The 24,753-nt window shown below is 37.6% G+C and overlaps 1 protein-coding gene across 1 annotated transcript; it reads right to left on the reverse strand.

Annotated features, from left to right (window-relative positions):
• Positions 1-685: 685 nt before the first annotated feature.
• LOC127448392 (72 kDa type IV collagenase-like) lies at positions 686-21,993 on the reverse strand. The gene is made up of 13 exons (XM_051710881.1): positions 21,664-21,993; positions 20,847-21,073; positions 17,200-17,348; positions 16,655-16,783; positions 16,256-16,429; positions 15,897-16,070; positions 10,042-10,215; positions 9,587-9,742; positions 9,338-9,464; positions 4,196-4,332; positions 3,276-3,435; positions 2,666-2,775; positions 686-1,756 (listed from the first exon to the last, which is right to left on the reverse strand). The coding sequence occupies exons 1-13, from the start codon at positions 21,814-21,816 to the stop codon at positions 1,653-1,655; spliced, it is 1,974 nt and encodes a 657-aa protein (XP_051566841.1). The 5' UTR covers positions 21,817-21,993; the 3' UTR covers positions 686-1,652.
• Between the last annotated feature and the right edge of the window lie 2,760 nt (positions 21,994-24,753).

Consider the following 24,753-nt stretch of genomic DNA (forward strand, 5'->3'; position numbering starts at 1 on the left):
CAAACTTTATATTCTATCTCCTAACCCTAACCCTAAACCTAACCATCACAGAAAACTTTCTACATTTTTACATTTTCAAAAAACATCATTTAGTATGATTTATAAGCTGTTTTCCTCATGGGGACCTACTGATTGTCCCCACAACGTCAACAATTTCAGGTTTTACAAATGTCCCCACAACATAGGGAATATCTGGACACACACACACACACACACACACACACACACACACACACACACACACACACACACACATACACACAGTGTTTCAAAACATTGTGAGCTGCCTCTGGGGCCATTCAGACAGAACATGTTTTTACGCTGAAAAAGGCAGACGCTGCAGTTCATTTAGCCTAACAGAAAACACTGAGGAAAAAAGAAAAAGAAAAGAAAAGAAATGAAAAAGCTTTTGCTTTTAAGAAAATACTGAAATTAAATCACACACCCATATTCCTGTCTTAAATAAAAACATTAAACAATGTTCTCGCCTCATAAATAACTAGATACTAGAACTATGCTCTTTACTGAATGAACCACTAGATGTCGCTGTTTGTCTAGATCTGAGAAGTGAAATAATGGGAACCATTCTGTTCCTTTTGTTGTCTTGATGCAAAGTGAAGCATCATCACTGTGAATGCTGTACAATGCTTTCCAAAAATTACAACTTGAATATTAAAAACCCACGAAAAGGATAATAAATCTTTATTTTGAGACAGATAGTAAAGTGCACAAAGCTGATAGAAAATAATAAAACAAACAATACAAATATAAACAGATTGCAAATGTCAATTAAAAAACTACAAAAAAGAGAGTGAAATAGTACACACGATTATTAATCAGTATTCTCATGATACTTGCTTGACATGAGTCCATCATGCAACAAACTCTATACAGTCTTCAGGCAACCCGTGCCGTGAATCTCTCTGTACAATGAGAGGAACGAAACAAGACTAACAAGAAAGATCTGCTTTGACAGTTGTTTGGTCTCTGTGTTGGTATACATCACAATTATCATGTATAAAAATGTGTTGTCTAATGAAATGTAATGCAGGCGTTTTTATTCAAGAGTATTTAATACAACATGCATGAAGTCCTTAATCTTTGCATATCAGTACTATCAAAATACTACATTTGTGCTTTTGACATTCTGCTTGGATGGATTTAATTTGTGCAAATATATATATATATATATATATATATATATATATATATATATATATATATATATATAAACAGGAGATACACCTCACTGACACCACTGACACATTTATATTCAAATGGGAAATGTCAGAAGTCCTTTAAAATCTGATGATACACACATAGGTTACACTAAACACTTTCAAAATGAAAAATGAACAAGAAACATCACACAAAAAAATAAAACAAAAAAAATGAAAAAAATAAAAATAAAATATCAACACAATTATGGAAAGTCTTGTTTACCTATGTTCTTATTCAACATGCACCCAGGCAATCAAGGAAATCACCAGGCCTCTCTGGTTAGCTAAGGACGGGTTATATTCGAATAGGCTCTGAGTAACCAAGAGGAGGCAGTATGGTAAATGTGAGTGCTGTCATTTGGCACACTGGCCTTGTTTACCTAGCGATGAAGGTCATCACAGAGTGCTACAGGCTGAATGTTCTGCTGACGCTCAGCAGCGTAGCCAGTCGCGTTTGACTTCCCCGACTTTGACCATTTTCAGACTGCTGTCATCCATTTTCAGATAATGGGAGTCTTTGAAGAAGTAGCTATGACCTGAAGACATGCAATAAGTGTAAACACCAAATCAAAATATCAAAATTAAATCTACATTCCTTTTTTATGATATATTTCATTATTATTATTTATGAATGTTCTAATGGCTGGTCTTTATATATTTGTTTTGTGTTTATCAAAAACAATATTAAATGAACAAAATATTGTTCAAAGCTATTTATAATATTTAATTTAATTTATTATCTATTATACATAGCTTAATATTAAAAATAGATTAGTTATCTAATGTCTCTCTCTCTCTCTCTCTCTCTCTCTTTCTCTCTCCCTCTCACACATGCACACGCACACAAATGCATGCACACACACAGAAGAACCTTTCAGAAATGGCACAGGCTTGCTTCTATTAGGTGTGTATGTGTATGCCAGTATGAATGTACAGTATACTGTATGTGCGTTATTGATGGTGGAGGGAAAAGTTGTTGTAAAAGGTGGTAGCAAACGCATGTGTAAAATTCCCGTAAATCTAAACGAAGCCAGAGTGCCTTACGTAAAACTGTTCTTTTCTTCACCTCTCTCTTTCTCTACTTTCAATTTTTGTCTCATTTAGAGTCTTTATGTGTGTTTCAGACAGAGGCCGTTACTGAAAAAAACCCATATTGCGGGGTTTTTGTTGCTGAAGGCCAAATGCCAGCAGTAGTTGGGTTAGTTTCCTGCCAAGAATTCTCTACCAGGCTCCACTTTGGTCCAACACACACACACACACACACACACACACACACACACACACACACACACACACACACACTGTACATACACTGAGTCCTACACAGCGTACAGTTATTGGAACAAATCCAATAAACTTGTGAGAGCTACTGTAACAGAGTGTAGGTGTGGGAGAGGAAACGTATGAGATGTAACTGCCAAGCAACTAGGTCATTTGTTTCTTACCATCACCATTAAGGCTGAGGGCGGCATCCAGGTCATCAGGGACAGCACTCCAAGAATCAGCAATAAGTTTAGGAAAGCCTGGATCCATCTTTTTCTTGGCTTCATTGTATCTGAAAAGTTATGTAAAAAAAAAAAAAAAAAAAATGTGAGCAATTGCTCTCTTATAATAAATACATACATACTCTTAACTCTTCCATTTACTTATAAATTTCTCCTGATAATCCTTCAGTGGGTGTGTCATTTTAAAATGGGCTAATTCCAGGAAACCTAAATTAAAATAACACTGTTTTATATTTAAACGTAACGGAATTTCATTAGATTTCATTTTTAACCTAATTAGATAAGTAATATTCACTGAAACTCTGGAAATAAACATACTGTACCAAAAGCCTGAAAGAAATTGTTAAATTATTGCTAAATTTAGTCAATAATTTCATAATTGCAGATTTACCTAAGAAACAAATGGTTAATGTTATGAAAGTAGTTGTAGTTACATTGGTAGTTGCATTATAGTTACAATGCTTGTATTCTTCTACAATTTGTTTTTTCATTTAAACACAGTCAACACAGATTATACTTAATTAAGAAAAAAAAAAAAAAAAAGTATAACCTCCAGAACTTGTTCCCAGCAAATAAGTATGTCTTCTTGCTCTTGTGGAAGGAGTAGGCTGCATCGATTGCATGCAGATCTGAAGGAAGACCCATAGTGGAGATCTTCATAGGATAGTCTCTTTCTAGAGTACTGGCAGAATATACCCACATCTCATCACCTAGAAAACAGTTAACAATATTATAATAAAAATTATTGTGTTTGTGATCGTGTTTGCGGCACACACACACACACACACACACACACACACACACACACACACACACACACACACACACACAGACATAATGATTTTTATACTGTACGAACTATAGATTATATCCCCTAACCCTACCCCTAGACCTCAAAAAACTTTCTGCATTTTTACATTTTCAATAAAACATCATTTAGTATGTTTTTTGAGCAATCTGAATTATGGGGACACTAGAAATCTCCTCATAAACCACATTTATTGCATAATACCCTTGTAATTACCAGTTTGTAACCTAAAAAAAAGTCCTCGTAAACCACTTAAACCTGCACACACACACACACACACACACACACACACACACACACACACACAAAATTGCGGTGTAAACCGGTACAAGAAAATGAGAGTGAGAGAGAGAGAGAGAGAGAGAGAGAGAGAGAGAGAGAGAGAGAGAGAGAGAGAGGGAAAGAGAGATATTAACACGTCTTAGGAGCAGTTGCCTGGTAAACATTATTGCAACCCATTAATCAATTAAACAAAAATGTCAAGAGAAGTGAAATAAAGCAAAATCATGCAAAAATATCATTTAATTTACAAGTGAGTTGTGGAATCAAAAGAAGAACCTTGCAATGACATGTAAGGTTTCAGGGTGATAGTTACCTAACTTTTGTTTTATCTGCATTGCCCAAAACTGCATACAGTATGTTCTATTTATACTCCACTTTACCTGCAAAGAAGACTGTCTTCTCCTCCAGAGGATTCTCATAAGCTGCATCAATCTTCTCTGGAAGTTCACTCCAGAATGTAGCCACCAGCATGGGGCCTGTCGGCTTCTTCCTGACATCAGCAGTCCTGAAAAGGAATCTGTAACAGGAGGGTTAGCGTTAGAGAGGTAAAAGAGAGAAATGGCAACACTTGCACAAGCAGAACACAAGCAGCACTCATTCACAGCAGTCATTCAAATAGAGAGAGCTATAACTTTATACTAAATACTGTAAGTATAGTAAAAGAAAACAGAATAGTATAGAAAAATTGGTTTAATCAGCAAAACACAATAAAATGTTCTTCTTTCAATTTAGTCATTTTAATAAACAATGTAAGATACATGTTTTAAATTGACCTTCAAGATGTTGAATAAAAATGTTATAGTACTTCAAAGTCACATTAGGAAATACACTAACAGTACACTGCCAAATAAAATGGACATTAATGTGAATTCATAATGCCTGTAATATCCACACAATTTCAATGTGATCAATGAAGATACAGTATGTCACTGGATTGACTTTCTTTGTCAATTCTATCCAGAGTATGCTGTCAATACTGCAATGGACACATTAAGAATTGTGTAACAAGTAATGTAAACTGTGATTTTATTTACTATACTGTATACAACTCTACTCTTACAGTACAGTATGATTGAAATTACAGTTTACTTTATCCTTTTCAGATTGGGCGAGTTGCTGTAGTTCGGCAGCCTCTGCTTTAGTAACTGTAGGCTTTTGTTTACTGTATCACATAGTGGACAATGATAGCCCATATCTCATTGGGCAAAACAGTTCCCTACCCTCTTCCTCCCTCCCACTGATGTTCACCTCTTTGACAACTTTGATGGGCCTCTTGTATATAAAGTCATTGAGTGCTCTTCTCTGTTACAGTCTATCCTGCTCTACATTGACAAATTGCAGATGCTCACACACGATACAGTATATAGATGAAACACTTATTTGTTGTGGTGAAAATGTTACTTTGTGATTTTGTGAATTGTACTTAGTGGAAAATATGCTGAAATTTAAAAAAAAAAAAAAAAAAAAAAAAAAAGTAAATGTTTGATTGTATTTTATAAGTAATAAACAGAAAAAAAGAAGAAGAAAAAAAACTGTCAGATAATTTGTAGTTTAGACCTATTCAATGTTAATAATGGCTTGCACTGGCTATAGTTACCTACAGTATTTTATCTCCAACAAACAAACAAACACACACATGCACACACGCACGCACGCACGCACGCACACACACACACACACACACAAATATTCAATTAAACATTAGTAATTGTATTGGTACAATTTATTTGTTGGTACTTTGTATCATATCAAAAAGAATATACATGGTACCATCCAGCCGTAATGATATATGTGTGCAGAGGAGAGAAGGGAGGATAGAAAATAGGATAGAAAGAGATAAAGAGCACTGCACTCAAGCTACAATGAGGTGATTAATCGAGCAGCTGTTTCTTATTATTGTTGAAGAGTAAGTTAAGAGCCAGTTGGACATATTCTAACTTGCCTGCTGCTCCAGCATCAACCACAGAAACAATACCCACCACCCCAGACCTCTTTCCACTGACCTATTTTCAAAGGCCAACATTTCAGTCTCGCAAAGAAGACGGATCTCAGGACTTTAGAACAATGCGACTATAACTCACCATAATGAAATGTTCTGTGAGTTGCACTGTTTAACTTTACATCATAGTGTCAGCTTAGAGAGTTAGACTAAATTACTGATGAGTAATCAAGCCATTTGCCACAAAGCTCCACTCCTTCAGCAGTATACACAGTGATTTAAAGATTGAGCATCCCTCCCTTCTCTCGCTCTGCACTAAAACATGTTATAACAGAACATCCCAAGGAACACCCTTGTAGTTGAGACTCTAGTGCAGGTCATCTCTGACTTGCAGCTGTCCAATTAATTAAACAAAACAAGACAGAAGAAGAATTCATTTTATGGAATGCCTCATATGTATAAATCTGAGCCAAAGATTAGATAAAAATAAAGACTTTCTGTTGCAGCTGAATAAACAAAACATTAGTGAACCTTTTGGGGGTGAACTCTCTGGCCTTACATTCATTTCTCTCTCTCCCTCCCATTTTCTCTTTGGAATGGCTTAAACAGCTGTCACATTTATCCAGCTGGGTGAATGTCTGAGATCTCATGGCCGCACAGTAAAGTGAGACTTGCAGCTGCAGAAATCCACAGATTCACAGAATTATGCTGTAATATGATCAGAACTCTGCGATAATGACATTTCCACAGACTAACAATATTAATCAGTGAAAATATGGAGATGACACAGGCACTTGGATAAGTCTGAACACCTTTAGACTGTGCTGTATTGATTTTTAGATCTAGGTTTAACTACAATGTGTGGCAACCAACAACCAGGGATATAAGATGCAATATTATATCAACACTTTGATCATGTCTTTTATTGCTTTGGAATGTTTTTTTATTTTGAATCCCAAAATAATAATAACTAGATTTCTCAATTTTCTGAAGAAAATGTGAGTGGTACTTGCAACTCACCTCCACATTGCAGGATATTGCTACTGTGTGCAGAGTAATTTTTAGCACAGTGCAGTGTGGTTGCTAAGGTGTCCTGGTTGGTTGCTAGGGCATTGTTATGTGGTTGGTATAGTTTTATAGCCAAGTCAAAAGATCCATAAAAAGATTTATAATATTATAGTCCTAAGAAATAGCCCTCCTTTTTCAGCTACTTTATCATCCATCAGGCAAAAATCGCAAGTTCGATTGATAAGAAAATTAAAAACACACCTCTCCAATTAGCTGCACGAGTTGAGGTATAATTCATGTCCATAGCACAAACGGTGCATGGTTAGTTAAGCACCAAAGTTTAATACTTTGGGTAAGGTTTGTTCAAATGCCAAACTCTGAGTAATAGTAATAGTCATGCTAACCTTAGCAAGCACCACTAATAAGAATATAAAGGTTATGGAAATGTCATATAAAAACAATTACAGTAGACAGTCTCTTTGAGATGCTTAACTCCCATGTCTTGTCTTTAGTACAGTATGTTTTTCTATGCATAGAACATAAATAAGGGATTTCAAAATCATAATCTTTATTTTATTTAGATTTATGATCTGGTTCTTTGAACCATTTTATCAAAATTTTGTCTTAGACAAGAGCCCATTGAGTACTATGCAGACATTCTCTCATACCCAGCATACACTCTTTTCAGTGTGTGTGTGTGGTCCTGCGATGATCACTGTCGGCTTTAAAACTGAAAGTGTGTGCAGGAGAGTGGGTGGCTCTTTTTCGTTCCAGACCTCCTAATCCATGAGCATATTTGTGAGAACTAGTAATAGAAAGTTTTATGCTCTCCTTACATTTGCTTTGGACTTCCCTCCAATATTTTAATTCTGGATATGACGCACACCTATAATGAGCCAATGATTTTGATTAAAGGAATAGTTCATCCAAAAATGAAAATTCTCTCATCATTTATTCACCCTCGTGCCATTCCAGATGTGCATGAATTTCTTTAATCTTCAGAACACAAATAAAGATTTTTAGTAGAATATCTCAGCTCAGTTGGTCGATTCAATGCAAGTGAATGGTGGCCAGAACTCTGAATGTTCAAAAAGCACATAAAGACAGCATCAAAGTAATCCATATGACTCCAGTGGTAAAATCCATATCTTCAGAAGTGATATGATAGGTGTGGCTGAGAAACAGATCAATATTGAAGTCCTTTATTTACAATAAATCTTCACTTTTGACCTGACCTAACAGTATGTGTCAAAATGCATGAAGAATGCAAATCGCTAGAAACAAAGGAAGAAGAATGTGGAAGTGAAGCTCATTGTACAAAGGCGCCTCTATTTGCTCCTGGCAGACAGCAGATGCCCTAACCCCACCCTTATCCTAATCCTAACCATATGGAGCTTGTAAGGCTGAGTACCCTGCTAGGAACAACTTGAGGCACTCTCCAATTGCTGGAAGTGTTTTACATTTGTGTTCTACAGAAGAAAGTCATACGCATCTGGGATGGCATGAGGATGAGTGAATGATGAGGGAATTTTCATTTTTGTGTGAACTCTCCCTTTAATAATCAGCTAAGACAATGTGTTGCATCACTTCCTGTGGTTTAAGTTGGGCTCATTCAGGTTTTAGGTCCAGCTTTGGAAAAGTTCCTTTTTTTTTTTCTTTTTTTTTTCTCCATTTAGAATACAGGAGTGGTCTTAGGCAAAGGGGTTACCAAGAGTTGCCAAATTTATTTAAGATCTCATATGGGATGACACGTTTAAAACCAGTAAATACTGATGTCTGTTATAGTCAGAAATGTGGATTGCATAATCATAAATGAAAGCAGCCAGCAAATTGAGCCTATCACTAAATATCTCTAGTAAAACGCACCAGCTGAACAAAAACAATGTGCTCAAAGGACTAAAAATCCCCCTAAAATGGTAATGCATGTGGTGAAATGTTTTGCTTTTGAGATGTGGGATCAGATTTGTGGACTTTCCCTTTTCTAGTCTCACCACAACACTTGAGCATGCTGGCTTACTTCATTGTTTTCATTTAAATTCTGAACTAAAAATGTGGCTAAAGCTTCAGCATAACTTGGATTCTTCTTCTCTTTAAATCATTATACTGTTATTCTAGTCACTATAAAGCAATTATTTCTGCCAATAATGATTTCAAAAAGATTTGCTTTAGTTTTTAATGGCAGATAAACTTTGGTCATGAAGTTGTCCCCATATGGCGAACGGGCCCATTTCCTGTGCATGCAAGCAGAAAGGTTCTGAAACCACTAAAACAGATGAATTGAACAGGACCTACTAGCAAATGCTTAAAAGAAAAATCTGCTACCCACAGTAGTGTGTCTGGTATTAACTGCTGTGAATCATGGTGCTCTCTTCAACCGTTAAAATTCTTCTTGCATAGACATTTTGTGTGTAAGGTGCATAAAATAACCAGTTTTGTGTTCCTGCTCAAGTCTACCATAAGATGTTTACCATGTCATTTTCTATCAACCTTGGGAATGTGGTTAAGGTGAAAATATCATATCACTTACCACATTCAGGACTTTCTTTGAATTGGGTGAGAATTATGCTGTATTTACCTGTCCTTAAAGAAGAAAATCTCTCCTCTGATTTGGGCTACAGCATCAAATATGATGTTTTCATTACATACATCCATTGGAGTGACTGGTGGGATGTGAGTAGGCAAAGGTTTGTCTGTTGGTACACCTGAAGAAGAAGGAAAAGAGAGGCAGAAAGAGATAAAGGAATAAGAATATCACATGATATGATATGAATAAAGTACATTAGATCCATAACAACTGGAAGCTTTTTTGACAATTCAGACTTACCGTAGAGCTCCTGGATGCCTTTAATATCATCATCAGACAACCTTAAATTTTTAGTGAAGGTGTAGATGGGAGCCATGAGAGCTCCAGGGTCATCTGAGTGTTCCAGTCCCAGGGCATGACCAAACTCATGGGCCGCCACCAGGAATAGACTGTAGCCTGAGAACAGAGGCTGATTTATTATTTGCTACATAAAAGTTATGTAGCAAACATAAGTTACATAAAAAGTATACCATCATACTTCCAAGCCTGAGAAGAGTGACAGAAAAATGTAAGCCATTGGCTCATTTAATGTGCTAGAGGACACACATATGTGACTCATATGCAAGAGGATTCTGACTGTGCAAACTCTGCCACAAGAACTTAATAGTATTGGCTATTTGGTTGTATTAGAGTACATTATAGTTATAATTCTATAAACAATGCCATAAAAAGATAAAAAAGTATCTCTATTCCACCTTGGTCAGGACAGAAGCCCCATTTGCGGTCATCATCAAAGCTTTTGGTGACGGCGCACCACATCTTCCCATCACTGCGGCCCGAGGTTGTACAAGAGTCATAAGTATTGCCCAGAAATTTAAAGGGGAAGACACATGGAGCACCCTCTGAATTTCCTCCAACCGTCGACATGGCTGTAATGGCAATGTAAATAAGCAAAGTCTTTAAAGGTTGGTAATGACCAAAATGGTGTTTTAAAAGCATAAAATGCCTGAAAAGTAAAAGCATTTGATTGAATGTTAAACATGCTTTATATAAAGCTACTGTGCTCAGGGCCAAGGTTTTCTCCAGCTCTTTAATAGAAAAAAAAAATAATAAATAAAACATGGTTGTCTTACTGCGCAGACAAATCTATTAAACAATTAGATTGCTAGAATGTTAAGAGAGGCAAAAGAAGCAGAGATTTGAAACTTTCACATTGGCATTAAGTGTGTGTCTGTTTTTCAAATCTGATGTCACAAGCTGTAACACTGGTAGTTAGTGGTAAACCTACTGTATATATTACCTAAGTGCTATTAGATGATGGCATTTAAACCTAAGGTAAAACTACAGGACTGCAGCTCAGAGAGACATCAGGGAGGAGTTCTTCTAAATCAAACAAACTCAACAGCCTTAAAATGAAGGCTTCTCCTTTCCTGTGGTCATAAGCTCCATTTGTGCTTATGCTTGCACCATACTAGACTTGTTCTGTTGTTCAGGCAGACTCTTAATCAGCACACACACACAAATAGGAAGAGAGGGCTGCATTCCAAGAGAATTACAACCAGATGAGTATTTCTGTGCTCTTGGCTTGCTTATGCCAGAACACGATGGAAAATATACCGTAATAAGGAGAAACTTTTACGGTCTGCAGGAAACTGATGAGTGAATGGAGTCCAGAGCTATGACGCACAGCTTTAAACACTGACGTGGCTTAAAAATCAATGAATATATAATTGATTTAAAGTCTCTGCAAAGTCTCTCTTGTGCTTGATTAGATAACATGTGATGGATTAGGCAGGGTTTTTCCAGCATTGAAAATGTTTCAACAGATGGCAAGGCAAAATTTCGGGCCGCCGAAGAAAATTTTATCACATAAAGTGTGGAAATCAAGATGAATAAGTGCTAAATATGCTTCTCGTGTGGCACGTGGATGTGCGTGGGGTGATTGAAACGTCTCCGGTTACACATGTAACCTCGGTTCCCTGAGATGCAGGGAACGAGACATTGCGGTAAACGCTTTTGGGGAATTCCTTCTCCGACGACCAAGTTGAAGCCCTTGTATAATAACGGCAATCTTATGACTGGCAATGGAGTTTGAGCCCCGCCAATTTAGGTGCGCAGTTGGCCCTATATAAGCGGGTGCACGAACATCATTTCTTCAGAATTTTCAGACTGAAGGACAAGAATGCATCGCTCGTACCTAAAACTTTATAGTAGTAGTGCAGCCATGTTTCGCAGTGTCTCGTTCCCTTCATCTCAAGGAATCGAGTTTACATGTGTAACCGGAAACGTTCAATATCGATTCAGTTCACTCAACATTGCAGTAAACGCTTTTGGGGAATGAGTCCCATCACGCCGCACAACATAATGTCATACCCTGAGAGATACACCAGGGTATAAACACTTGTAAAAGAGGTCACAGGCCTACTGGGCGGTGACTTATTACAACATATTTCAAGTGTATAGAATAATGAATAACCCCACATGGTGACAACCAGACGGAAAGTTAATCTTATGCTGGGTATATATATATATATATATATATATATATATATATATATATATATATATATATATCATCATATAATACACACAGTATAAATTTAACCCCTTCATAACCAGAGGTAGGGAGGGATGTTTATTCTTATTGGAAGTGCTTGTGACTTCTAGTAGGAGTAAACTGAATAACAGCCTACACAGGTGGTTGTATTAAAATTATAGTAGGTAGCCCACCAGTAATAAGGAGTTCGGACACACCCGCTGGTGTTGGAATAGCAAGCTCTCTAGACAGATAGGACTCACGAAGCAATGGACACCACGTATAGGTTATAAAACCTCGCGAACGTGTTCTGCAAAGACCATCCTGCTGCAAGCCATATATTCTGTAGGGATACACCGTTTGTCCATGCCCATGAAGATGCCATGCCTCTGGTTGAATGCGCTTTCACACCAATAGTGCATCTCACGCCCTGTGATTCATAAGCGAGGGCGATCGCATCAACGATCCAGTGAGAGAGCCTTTGGTTGGAGATCCTCCACAACAAACGAGCTGATATGACAGCCTAAATTGGCAGGTGCGCTCCACATACATGTGTAATGCTTGTAATGAACAAGGCATAACAAACAAATGCATTGACTGCTCCTCATCCGAATTAAACGGTGGGGGAAAGAAGGCTTGTATTCGGACCATCTGAGACCCGAAGGGCGTGGATAGAACCTTAGGCACATAGCCTTTCTGGGTTGACAGTGGCTTTTGAAAGACCCAGCCCAAATACCATGCATGAGCTGTCAACTGACAGCGCCTGCATATCACTGTCATGTTGTCCGATGGATTCAGAACGTGGTGATTCGCTACCTCAGAAAGCAAAGCCTTCAAGGCTAAGAGACAGATAGTATTTCCAAACGACTGAAGTGCTAGGTGCTGAAGGCCGCAGAGAGTGCATTTCTGTTTCTTGTGAGAACATTCTTTATTCGAACATAACACACAGAAACTATTCAGGGGTGGGGTTTACAGGACCACTCATCCAGGTGAGATATTTCTGTCTCGACAGGAGGGGACCACTGTAAACCGAGCTCCTCAACCACCCACGAGAGACACAAATCAGCTCTTATCAGTTGCATGCCCACGCTCCTCACCCTCACTGGGGGAAGGGATAGCAACATCCTCCATGGACCACTCGCTCATATTTGATGCCTCGAGGGACATGACGTCATCCCCATCATCAGAATCGCCAACGTGATAAGGCTATGCGCTCCGATAGAGGGCCGGAGCTCATCATGCGTATACTGTACTGGCACGGATGCTACATCGGAAGATTGAGGGGATCGCAGGGCTTGCGCCAGTGCGGGATCTTCCTCGACTTCATCCAACTCAACCTCATGACCCCACTGTGCCTCCCTGTGTGAACCCTCAGGATCTAACACAGAGGAGTGGCGCAGGAGGGTGGGAGGGCGTGGGAGGCGGGATCGTCCCTCAGAACAAGGGCGATACTTGAGCGGATCGTCCGGAGACTCATGCCCTCGCAGTGAGGGCAGTCTGTCTCTATGAGAGCTGCTTCGGCATGGGCGCGGCCCAGGCAGTGAACGCAGCTGTCATGTTGATCTGACGGTCGCTCGCATGAACACTTGAGATACGACAACTTTAAAAAAACACGTGCACACAAGTGGCTCTTTATTGAGTGTTTTACGTCACGTGGATGGAATATTATATATGAGGCAAAGTACCCGATGCATGCGGCAAGGCGGAGAGACTCTTCACGGAACACTAGAGGGGGCGGGTGAATCTTTCGCTGCAGGCGCTGAGAGGCAATGAACGTCCTGATGCGTCTGCAGGGAAGTCCCATCCGCTGGAGGGTGTCCGTCGATGGTGAAGAGAGGGCAGTTCAAGACAAGATGATTGTCTTAGTCAAGCCGAGACTATGTCGGTCTTGAAAGAAGGAAATTCTGAAGAAATGGCATTCGCGCACCCACTTATATAGGCCAACTGCGTGCCTAAAGGGGTGGGGCTCAAACACCATTGCCAATCATAAGATTGGCGTTATTATACAAGGGTTTCAACTAGGTGTCAGAGAATGTGGAGTGAACTGAATCGATAGGGAACTGGTATCACTTGTGTGTTGCCCTATCCAGCGAGAATCTCTTGCACAAATGATGCACTCTTCTCTATTATACTACAGTACACTGGAGCATGTGCACGTGTGTCAGCTGGGCTTCCCTCGATATGTGAGCTCCGGTGACAGGATAGCGCAGAGCGGATCACATGTGCAATTAAACTAGCTTCCCTCGATATCATGGCGCATAAGAAACCTCATGCGACCCATTTGAATTCAACATGACAATTTTATTCTTAAGAGCTATGGAGCAATTCAACCATTTCAAACAGCTACAGCACTGACATTCTGAACAGAACTAACAAGGGAAAGAGAAAACACTATGCCCTGCACCAGCATCAATTACAAGACTTTTCACATCTACATATCAACACACCCTTACTAACATTTAGCACAGTAAACTTTAATAGATTTCATTACAAAATGGTAGTTGTATTAAAGTTAAATTTTTTAATGTGTTTAGGCTATTATTTTTTCACAACAAATAAACAGTTTATGTTCTAAGAAAGACTACCTAACTAACAACTGAGGAGCAATCCATGGTCTTAACTATGGTAAACACGAGGGCAAGTAGGTAATATACTTCCTGTTCTAATGATGTTTGGTATTAGGAAACAAACTGGCCTGGTTTGAATTCCTACATTATTAAGAATCTGATAAAAGAAAAACAATATCTGTTATGGAGTAGAACACAAACATATTTATTTTAGAAGCACAGTTCCATATCAATAAAGTGGTTTATTCATGAATATTATAACTAGCTCTATAGAAATTAGGTGTAAAGTTAGTTTGATTTCCCACAGCACCTTGAAGCACAAACAGTTCTGTTGAGTTCAGAAGTTTCTAGATGCTCAGATGATCAAAAATAAATAATATTCATTACAAACATGAAATGCAACAACTTATCTTAGATATTAATTGCAATTATGAAAAAAAAAAAAAACTGCATCATGATGAACGTGTATTTCGGCCACCACCGAAGACCATTTTTGAACCAGGAAAAATCCTGTTAGGTAAAATTACAAGGAATCATACATTGTAGCCCAGCACAAGAGAACTGCTCTTGAAACTGTTTAATTCACCTATTGCCCGATAATAAATTACTGACACCTGTTGCATGTTAAAGGTAAATCAGCCTGATAATGATGACATCAAATAAATCTATGAAATAAACCACATTACAGCGCTTTTCACAGTTGAATTGTTAACCCAGGGTCATCCTTATCACTGCAGTATCTTGCTTCGTGTTTCACACTATTCATACTTTACCCTGGGTATTCATGTTCTGAGGTTTCACACTGTACATTCTTAAACCCCATATTTGCATATTTGCAGTGTCAGTAAGATATTTGCATATTTGCAGTGTCAATAAGAATGATTGGACGAACACAGCTTGCAATGGACAAGCAGCCTTTCAAAGAAGATGTTCTTCTGTGGAAATGTTGCCAAGCAAATCAGCTCTGTTTGCCTTTTGTCTTCTTAAAACATACCACGAAAACACATGGAAAAGGAATTCCGTCTCTCGCTTTTGCCATCACTGTTCGACATTTTACCGGTTTCCCTCAGATGGAGAATGCAAACAGCTTGTCAACGTTTCTGCGACAAAGTATGTGAATCGTAAATAAGGTAAGTACTGAGGCATTATATGATTAGTTGTCTGTTGCTATACAACTTTCTGAAACATTCTAATACTGCATTGTTTCACACTCTATACATTTGGCACCGCAACCCCGCAAAAGCTGTGCTAACCCTGATCTGGGACAGGGTGTCATAACCCCGGATTAAAAGCCCCTTTCTAAATCATAAGTGTGAAACGTTGTTTACATGGGGTTAAAGGCAGGTTTTAAAAAGACGAGAACCCAGGGTTGAGCGCAGTGTAAACGTAATAATTAGTGATTAGATTTTGCATTGTACAATTGAATAAAAATATATATATATATATATATATATATATATATATACTCCAACCAAAACATGAAGAAAAGTGAAACTTATAGACTCACCCGTCTCTGGACAGAATCCATAAGACTTATCCCGGTCATAATCGTCTGTTGTGGCACACCAACGGTATCCATCATCCCTGCCTGAGGTTGTGCAACCATCATATTTCTCTCCCTGGAATGTGAAGGGGAATTTGCAAGGGGCTCCATCAGCATTTCCACCCAATGTAAACAGGACTGCAACACAGGGAGGAATACAAACCTCAATGAGTCAGTGATTGTGATATTTTCTGGTAATTATATTTTTAGTGTTTTTTCCTCAAATTATGTCTTAGCTCTAACTTTCTGAACTTTTAAACTCTTTGGGTAGAACATCTGTAAACACATAATGCATTGCACAAGTTAGCACAAAGGATACTCACGCTCGTGAGGACAGAAGCCATACTTTCCATCTTCATCAAAGTTGTATGTGGTAGAGCACCAAAGGAACCCGTCATCACGACCCTGAGAGGTGCAGCTGGTGTACTCTTTACCCATGAACAAGAATGGAAACTTACAGAACTCCCCCTCGGCATTACCATACTTGACCTTTACCACTAAAACGAGAGAAAGAGAGAGAGAGAGAGAGAGAGAGAGAGAGAGAGAGAGAGAGAGAGAGAGAGAGAGAGAGAGAGAGAGAGAGCAATTTGCAATTGCCTTCTGTGACTTCTAATGAACAGATTTGATATTGTTCTGAGTAAACTATTAGAAAACTCTGGACTGCTTGACCTAAAGGAGACTTAAAGAACAAGTTACCAGAAACAAAAGAACTAAATCGATACCTTGTCCCTCGCCTAACGTCCAAAGCTCATCATCATCAAAGTGAGAGTCTCCTCCAATACCAGGTCCAGGGGCAAATGCATGAGCCAGAAGACCATCCTTCCCATCAAATGGATAACCATCACCATGTTCTACAGAAAATACAGGACATTTTTAACTTCAAATAAACCTATTCCAATGCACCAGGGCTAGCCATTTGATAACTGAACACAAGGTAGCTAATTGCAAGGTTTTAAGCCAAGGGGTCTCAGAAAAGATTAATTTGCAATTGTGATGCAATTTTCATACTGTTGGTATTGTTTAGTAATTGCCTTCTGCAATTAGAAAGATTATTTCTAAAGACCACAAAACGAACAGTCTCAGGTGAAAGAAGATTTATACTAATGATTTTCTGGAGTGACTGGTTGAAATAGTATTGAAAAAATAGAACTTTAGAGCTTTAAATATGATTTTAAAAAAGGACAAAAAGAAACTGAGGTCTGTAAATTTACAGAATTTTGTACATTTTAAAACATTCTACAGAAAGACCAAACATTTTCTGGGCTACCATTTCGGCCAAAGTTAATCATGATGTCCGCTTCTCCATCCATGATTCTGGTGAAGTTCAGAGGTGTGACATCACTCCAGACTTTAAATGCACGATAGAAAGCATCATCAATTGTCTCTTCATCAAGATCCGGGGTGTGGCCCAAGATCCTGTGGAAGGAAGAAAACTTACAATGAGCCATTTTACATCCTAATAAAATTTGTTCCTTGAAACTGCGTAGGTTTCAGCTCCTTCCAGTTTGATCATGTATTGCTTTCTTTTTCTATCTATATTGCCCAGCATGTTTCATACTTTAGAAAATAAAGAATTATTTCCTGCATTTATCTGCTATTTATATAATACTTGCAACACATTTTCAAGCTGTTTTTTTTTTTTTTTTTTTTTTTTTTTAAGATTTATGATACTATTATAGCATTATTAGTATTATTTCTATGCAAGCAATGCATTTGCTTTTTTCACCCTCACAATTTTATGATTTGCTCAGGAATCCATAAGGTTAAGGGAATAAGTCCAGGTAACAACTCTCTGGGAAAATGTCAAGTTCCACAATGGCATGATGTTGGGAGGGAATTCCTGGATTTAAACTGCTCATATGCAGTGAATCTTTGGGTTCACTGCATCATTTTTTGTTCATTTTTTGTTGCCATAAAATAATAATTAAAAAAATGCTCCGTCACCAATTCATTCTTCATCAAAAAGAGACATGGGGATGTCCAAGGTTTCACATTTAGACCATCACTGAAACCTTCCACACAATCATCACAACAAAAACAAGAACACAAGGTTGTATGCTTTTCTGAGATTTTGCCATAGTTTTAGCAAGTATATTTCATGAAGAAATTAATGAAACAATAAAACTATATTCTTGGCAGGTGCATGCTCACCAAAGCAACTAGCAAATGCACACTGTGCATGTGACAATTACAGCTGTATGCAAAAGTTTGAAAAAGAAAAGTGAAGTTAACACAACCTCAGCAGAGCAGTGACCAAACACATATTAATAAACAGTTACTATTTATTCCTTGATATTAACAAATAGAAAAAATAAAAGAGTAAATGTGAAAAAAGTGTTTTTTCCAACTTTTCCAGTTGATCCACAAGCGTCCTTTTCTTATAAGGTCTCATAACCTAATTGATTGTTTAGGCCTTGATCTGTGTCAGGTAATGACAGTTCCAGAGTTTAATAATTTCTCTGAATCTTCAAACCTCTCAAGGTTATATGCTTACACTCACCAGCCATGGGCTCCTCTGCTTGCAATTCCTACTGTCCGCAATGTCATTAAAAATGGAAGTTGAAAAAAGAGAAAAAGACTAGATTTGAAAGACAAAGAAAAAACTGCCTGTAGACTGGTCAGGAAAGCAAAAGAAAGCCCCAATATCACTACAAAGGCCCTGCAGGAAGATTTAGCTGGCATGGAGCAGTGGTGCATCTGTCCAATGTGCAGCATTCCTTACATGAGCATGATTGGGAAGGGTCCTCGGGAGGAAACATTAATTGCAATTTAATCACAAAACTTAACATCTTTAGTATGCAACCCAACACTTAGATAAACCTGAGGCATTCTGAAATAAAGTGCTACTGTTAAAAAAAGTACAAATTAAAGTCACGCCCAAGGTATCAAATTCTGGCGTTTGTGCAAGAGCCCTTCGCGTCACTATGTAGACGGCAAAAGCATCCTGTAGCGACATAGCCGGCAAGCACATTGCTTTCAATGAGAAACCTTTGACATCAATAGACTGATGCGAAGGGCATCAGAATTTTATCATCATGAAATTATATGATGGGGAACAATTTTGTCATTTTTTCACAGTGGTTAATGTTTAATCATCAACATTTGTTAGTTTGCAATGGTTAACGTTTAATCCGTTGTTTTCACATTCAGCTTTACTGAAATAACCTGTTCCGTTCTGGTAGTATTCAAGTCTTCTAATTGTTTTGCTTGAAGAAGAACAGACCCAAATTTAAGCCTTTATTCAATGATTAATGATGAAATTCTTTAAAAAAAAACAAAAAAAAAAAACATGCAAGGGGTAGGGAATGTGTAGAACTTTTATGAATGACACTGTTATTATGACAGATTCTGAAGAGTCTGGGTTTACTGTTGTGTCAAAAATAAAATAGTTTGCAATGACCATTAAATTGTGGCATAATTATCAAAACAATCCATGCTGAAATGTGCTGCACAAATGGTGTTATTAACAATGAAAAGTTTATGCAAAGCGACAGGCACCACACCCAGCCAGCAACAGCACAAGGTTTGATTAACTTTCCCTCATTTTACTCTTATTGTTAGTTCTTCAGTATTAAGGAATAAAAGCATCTGGCTTGCTCCCTATAACCTCACCATGACTGGAAGGGCCAAGTTTCTGAACACCAAATAGGTTTCATTTACGAGTAAACCTAGACAATCATGTGTTGATACATTCATCTATGTGATGTCACAGAGTTGCGGAAGTTCAGAACGAGACAATTTTGCATCTTAGTTCCAATAAAGGCTCTTTTTGGACTGGGGAGGAAATTTTGAGTTCTAAAAACTGCAATATGGTTTCATAGCACATCAAGCACTTTTATCTAAATAATCTAACAGTGAAGCAAGGTCAATGGCAACAAACAAGCAAACTTGGTAAAAAAATAAATAAAATAAAAAATCACTGCACCGCCTATAAACATCATCCTATGCTTATGTTCCCTAAAAAATTAGAGTGCTAGTGGTCCACCAATCCTGTGTTTGGCTAGGTTGATTAATCAGTTGATATTTGGCATTTTTTATTTTATATTATTGCGTCAGAAGAGTCAGTTGTAACTGGAGTATTCAGTTTAACACCTGTGTTAAATAAATCTTCATGTCAGTTCAGCAATTTTGAATCTAGATCTCATTTGCTATAATTGTATAATTTTAAAAGAGAGCAAAGCTGCATGCTGGCAGAAAAGCTGAGGCTGAACCATTTCTTCCACAATCTGCATACTGAGCCTGAAAGCTGGTTACTGCTAAAGCAACATAGCTGTGGTCATGACTCATTAAACGGAAAAGCTGTCGGGACATGTAGGCCAGTAAATCTCCCCCATCTCTTAACTCTGTCCCCTCTTTTCTTAGAATGAACTATTCACACTAAAGCTTATAGCATACTGTATATTCTAATATGTATTAGTCCTTATTTACAACAGTCTATGTTGTGCTTTGTTTACTGGTCAGTTTCTTTCACCAACAGCACAAATTCTGTTAACTGGACATTGTGGCCAACATTCCTTATAGTAGCATTTCCTGTTGTCAGCACAGTAACTTATAACCTCTAATCAATTTAGATTTGTTGCTCTTCTAGATGTTCCACCTCCATATGTGTTCTCCAAGTTAACCACAAAGGTCCTAATGGGAACATTCTTAAAAAGTTATGTATGTATTTTTGACTGGCTTACTGCGTCATACAAACAGGGTCTCCGCTTTCTTTCTTTTCTTTTTTTTGTAATGTTTTTTATATGCAAAACACTGTCAAGACCATATAAGATCATACATATTTAATGTTAATGAACTTGGTTTGGAACTGCTGACTAACAATGGGGAATTAAAGGAGTAAGACAAAACACACACACACACACACACATACACACACACACACACACACACACACACACACACACACACACAAACCTGTATGAAATGTTTTTCTGTCCCCACAAGGGTTTCCTGTGAAAAAAATTGTAATTGGCCACATCAGGAACTCCACATCGTGGCTTCTTCATGATCTCTACCGTCTTCTGGTCGATCTCCCCTGTCTCCGGCAAGGCAAAAAACTTCTGCATCTTCTTCAGTGTGTCCTTCAACACCATTAGATTACACCTGTCTTTTGGGCAGCCATAGAACTTATTTAAATAATGCTGTGGAAGAGAGAGAGAGATAGAGAGAGAGAGAGAGAGAGAGAGAGAGAGAGAGAGAGAGAGAGAGAGAGAGAGAGAGATTCCATTTAACAGTGCGTCAAAGGAGAAAAAATAAAAATCTGCACAAATAAATTATGCTAGTGTGTTAATATTAGGAAAGTTTTTTTCCAAATTAAAAGAAAAAAGTCATATTTCAAGGGTCAGAGTCAACACATGAAATGCTACTCTATTTTTGGCGAGAAGAACATGCATAATAGACGTTTCTTTTTCTTTTTCTTTTAATTCAGCTTTATTGGCATGACAGTTTTATAACAGTATTACCAATGCATTACAAAGTTGTTTCTATATAGATTTTAAATAAACATTTAAAAAATAAATATAAAATATATAGCCTAATAAAAAAGATGCAATAATACAATAAGTAATAGTGAAAAATAGTATAATAAATAAACAATAAAAAAAATAGTATAATTTTTATACTAATAAATATTACATAGGGACATAGGTTACATAGGGTGTTAAACTTAAATTGTGGTAATTGTTAAATTGGGACTGTTTTAATCCTTCCAGTAAAATGAAAGCACACTCACCAGGGCCACTTCTTTGTCTGTGTGAGTATTATCATCCCCTGGGAACTTTATGATGGGTGAGGGCGCAGCAAAGGTTTGCAGGGACGCAAAAAAATGCACAAGGAAAACTTTGAGGACAAAATGCCTACAGTTGAAAAACTTAAAGCGCTTCATTTTGGTCTGGTTCAGAGATGCCTGTACCTTAAAATTAAGGTGGTCAAAAAGCTTTTAAGAGTTTCTCGACTGCACTTCAAATATTCTTTCTTTTCCTCAGCGAAACATCCTGCTCCCGTGGACTGTGGAATGACTTCTGCTTGCTCTGATGCTAGAGATTGCTCTGCCTCCAGCTCCAAGAATTCAGGCAAGCAGTGAAATATGAGAAGAGACAGCGGGAGCGAGCAACAGAGAGATGTGTGCGCGCGCACCATGTACACACAGAGCCATGGAGTTTCAAGTGTTCGGACAAGTTAGTTTGCCCTCACAAGGACTTTGTTTTGGTGAATTGGTATTGTACAAACTACAACACACTGTACAGTATAGCATAACACACTATTACAGTACAGCAGATTAATAAATAAATAGTGATTCAATGATGTTGGTTAGTTGTTTACATCTTTTCCCAGGGAAGAAATTTGTGCCTGATTCCAATGTTTGCCTTCGTGGTTCTAAATTGAAAACGCTCCTTTGACTTCAACAGATGTGTTCAGGCCAGACGAGGTGACCCAATTCGCCAATTCCCCAATTTAAAAGCCTTCCCTCTGGTGGTGTAGTTGTGAAAATGCATTTTGAAATACTGAAACGATGCTTTAAACGTGGCCTAATGTGGATAAAACGACCGAAATTCACCTCATTAATCATTTCTTTTATCGGTAACATTGTATCCCCCATCTCACCTATTGGTTATGTACCCTCCCAGATTGGGCTACAACAACATCTGAGTTTTTAACTCTTTAATTGACAGGCACAGGAAACTTGCCTACTCCATTTTATTTTTAATATATATTCACTATCGTACTTTATCTTTACTAAAATAAAAATTCAAGCACTGGTGTACAGTTTAGTGTCCTTATCCTCAAATGCAACACTTTAAATGTCAAAAAACTCTGTGTTTAAATGTGACTAAGCCCTAAATTTAAAAATAAATAAATAAATAAATGCCATTGTGATTTTTTGAAAATTATTATTTATTTTTATTTATTTATTTTTCTCAGAGCAATGGCTATATTGGCCTGAAATTATCTTGAGATTCATCCCTGTGTTCACTGCAGTTACTCCAGACTGAAGGTTCTAGACTCCTGACCTGCGCTGAACAAATGGACACTTTTTTTTTTTCAGTACAGGCCTACTGCTCTCTCTTCACTGGTAAGCAGCTCATGACTTGACACCAGGCCTAAAAAATCCTCAAACCAATTGCTTCTGTTAAGGTTGATGTTAAAAGGTGATTGTGTCTTCTTTGTTGCTTTGCCAAGGCTATAAATTAATTTTCCAAAGGAACATTATGCCCTCACTACACAACTGACACATTTAAATCCTGACATATTTTTCTTTGATCTTTGGTTTGCCGTAAATTACAAATTCTTTCATCATTTACTCCCCTGTATGACTTACTTTCTTCTGTGGAACACATAAGATGTTAGTCAGTATGTTAGTCTCAGCATCCATTCACTACTATTGTGATGGAAGAAAAGGTTTTGGAACAACATTTGGGTGAGTAAATGATGACACAGTTTTAATTTTTGGGCAAACTGTTCCTTTAAGTCTGTAAGCACTGTATTTGTAAGCCATTTGTTTGTTATTTTGAGTATAGCACTTTTTCAATGATTAGTCTGTGTGATAATGCAGTGCACAACTTTAGACAAAAAATAGTTTTTAAATGTACTATACAATAATTACATTATTTAATTTTTACAAAAAAGAGTAAATTAATGGCAACCTTACCTATATGATATTACCTTTGTATTATTATTACCAAATGAGTGTAAGGTCTGAGTCCTTAAAATGAATCCAAATTAGAGTACGTGTGCCCTCTGGTGGTAGACATAAGGTCTTACATATCTTGATGTGTCCTCAGTGGGGTTTATTGAGCTTCAGCAAGCCTGCAGTTTGGCCCTGGATTTCCTCTAACTCCTCTTGACATCTCTCTTTTTCTCCAAAGGAGGGATTAAAGTCGACAGTATATTGATGTAGGCTCTTTATAGGAGAACTTAGCATTGAAATCGAACAGTCTGAATGCTCTCAAAAAGGAGTTCTACTGCATATCTCACCTGTCAATTCTCCTTGCACAGAGTAAAATTATATATATATATATATATATATATATATATATATATATATATATATATATATATATATATATATATATAAATCTCTTAGTGTTTGCAGATGGTGCGAGTGTTCATCTCTTTCCAGAGACAAGACTCATTTCATGCTCAGGACCATACACAGAATGAAAAAAAACAAACAAAAAACAAAAAAAACAAACAAAATTAACTGAAGTGTGAAGTGATTCTCATTCTCTCTCTTCTTTCTGGCCCCTTTGTGCCTGGCTTTGCTTATTGCACCAGCTCTCCCTCCTCTTATATGATGAAAGCACCATTTGGACTACTACCTGTGAATTGAACAGTAAGAGGTGTCCTGTTCTCTCTATGTTTTGAATGCACAACAGGCATAAGGAGACTGTGATGTTAAACTAGGCAAATTGTTTCTTTTGTTCTCCATTTATTGACTGCCAGAGATCCTTTACCTATATAGCTTGCTCTCTCCCTTCTGTGTCTCTCTTGCTGATGTTTTCCAACCCCACCACACATGCACACTTTCTCCACCAGAATGCAAATGCACAACTTATTCATCTGTTGGTTAATAAAAAAATTAATCAACATTCTTGGCAGAGTTTAAAACTAAATAGGCTACATTTATAAGATGACTCTGTAGGAGTCAGGAAAGCCTTTGACAAAGTGAAAACATCATATTTCACTCTGCTTGGCATTTCTCTCTAGTTAGTTCCCATGGGCCAGGATCTATGTCTGTTCAAGAGCCATCTCTCTCTCTGTCTCTCTTTCCCACACACTTACACATTCTCCATGTTGTCACTAGTGTAAGGGGAATGCTACA

Source organism: Myxocyprinus asiaticus, chromosome 1, assembly GCF_019703515.2.
Source record: "Myxocyprinus asiaticus isolate MX2 ecotype Aquarium Trade chromosome 1, UBuf_Myxa_2, whole genome shotgun sequence".
Lineage (NCBI taxonomy): Eukaryota > Metazoa > Chordata > Actinopteri > Cypriniformes > Catostomidae > Myxocyprinus > Myxocyprinus asiaticus.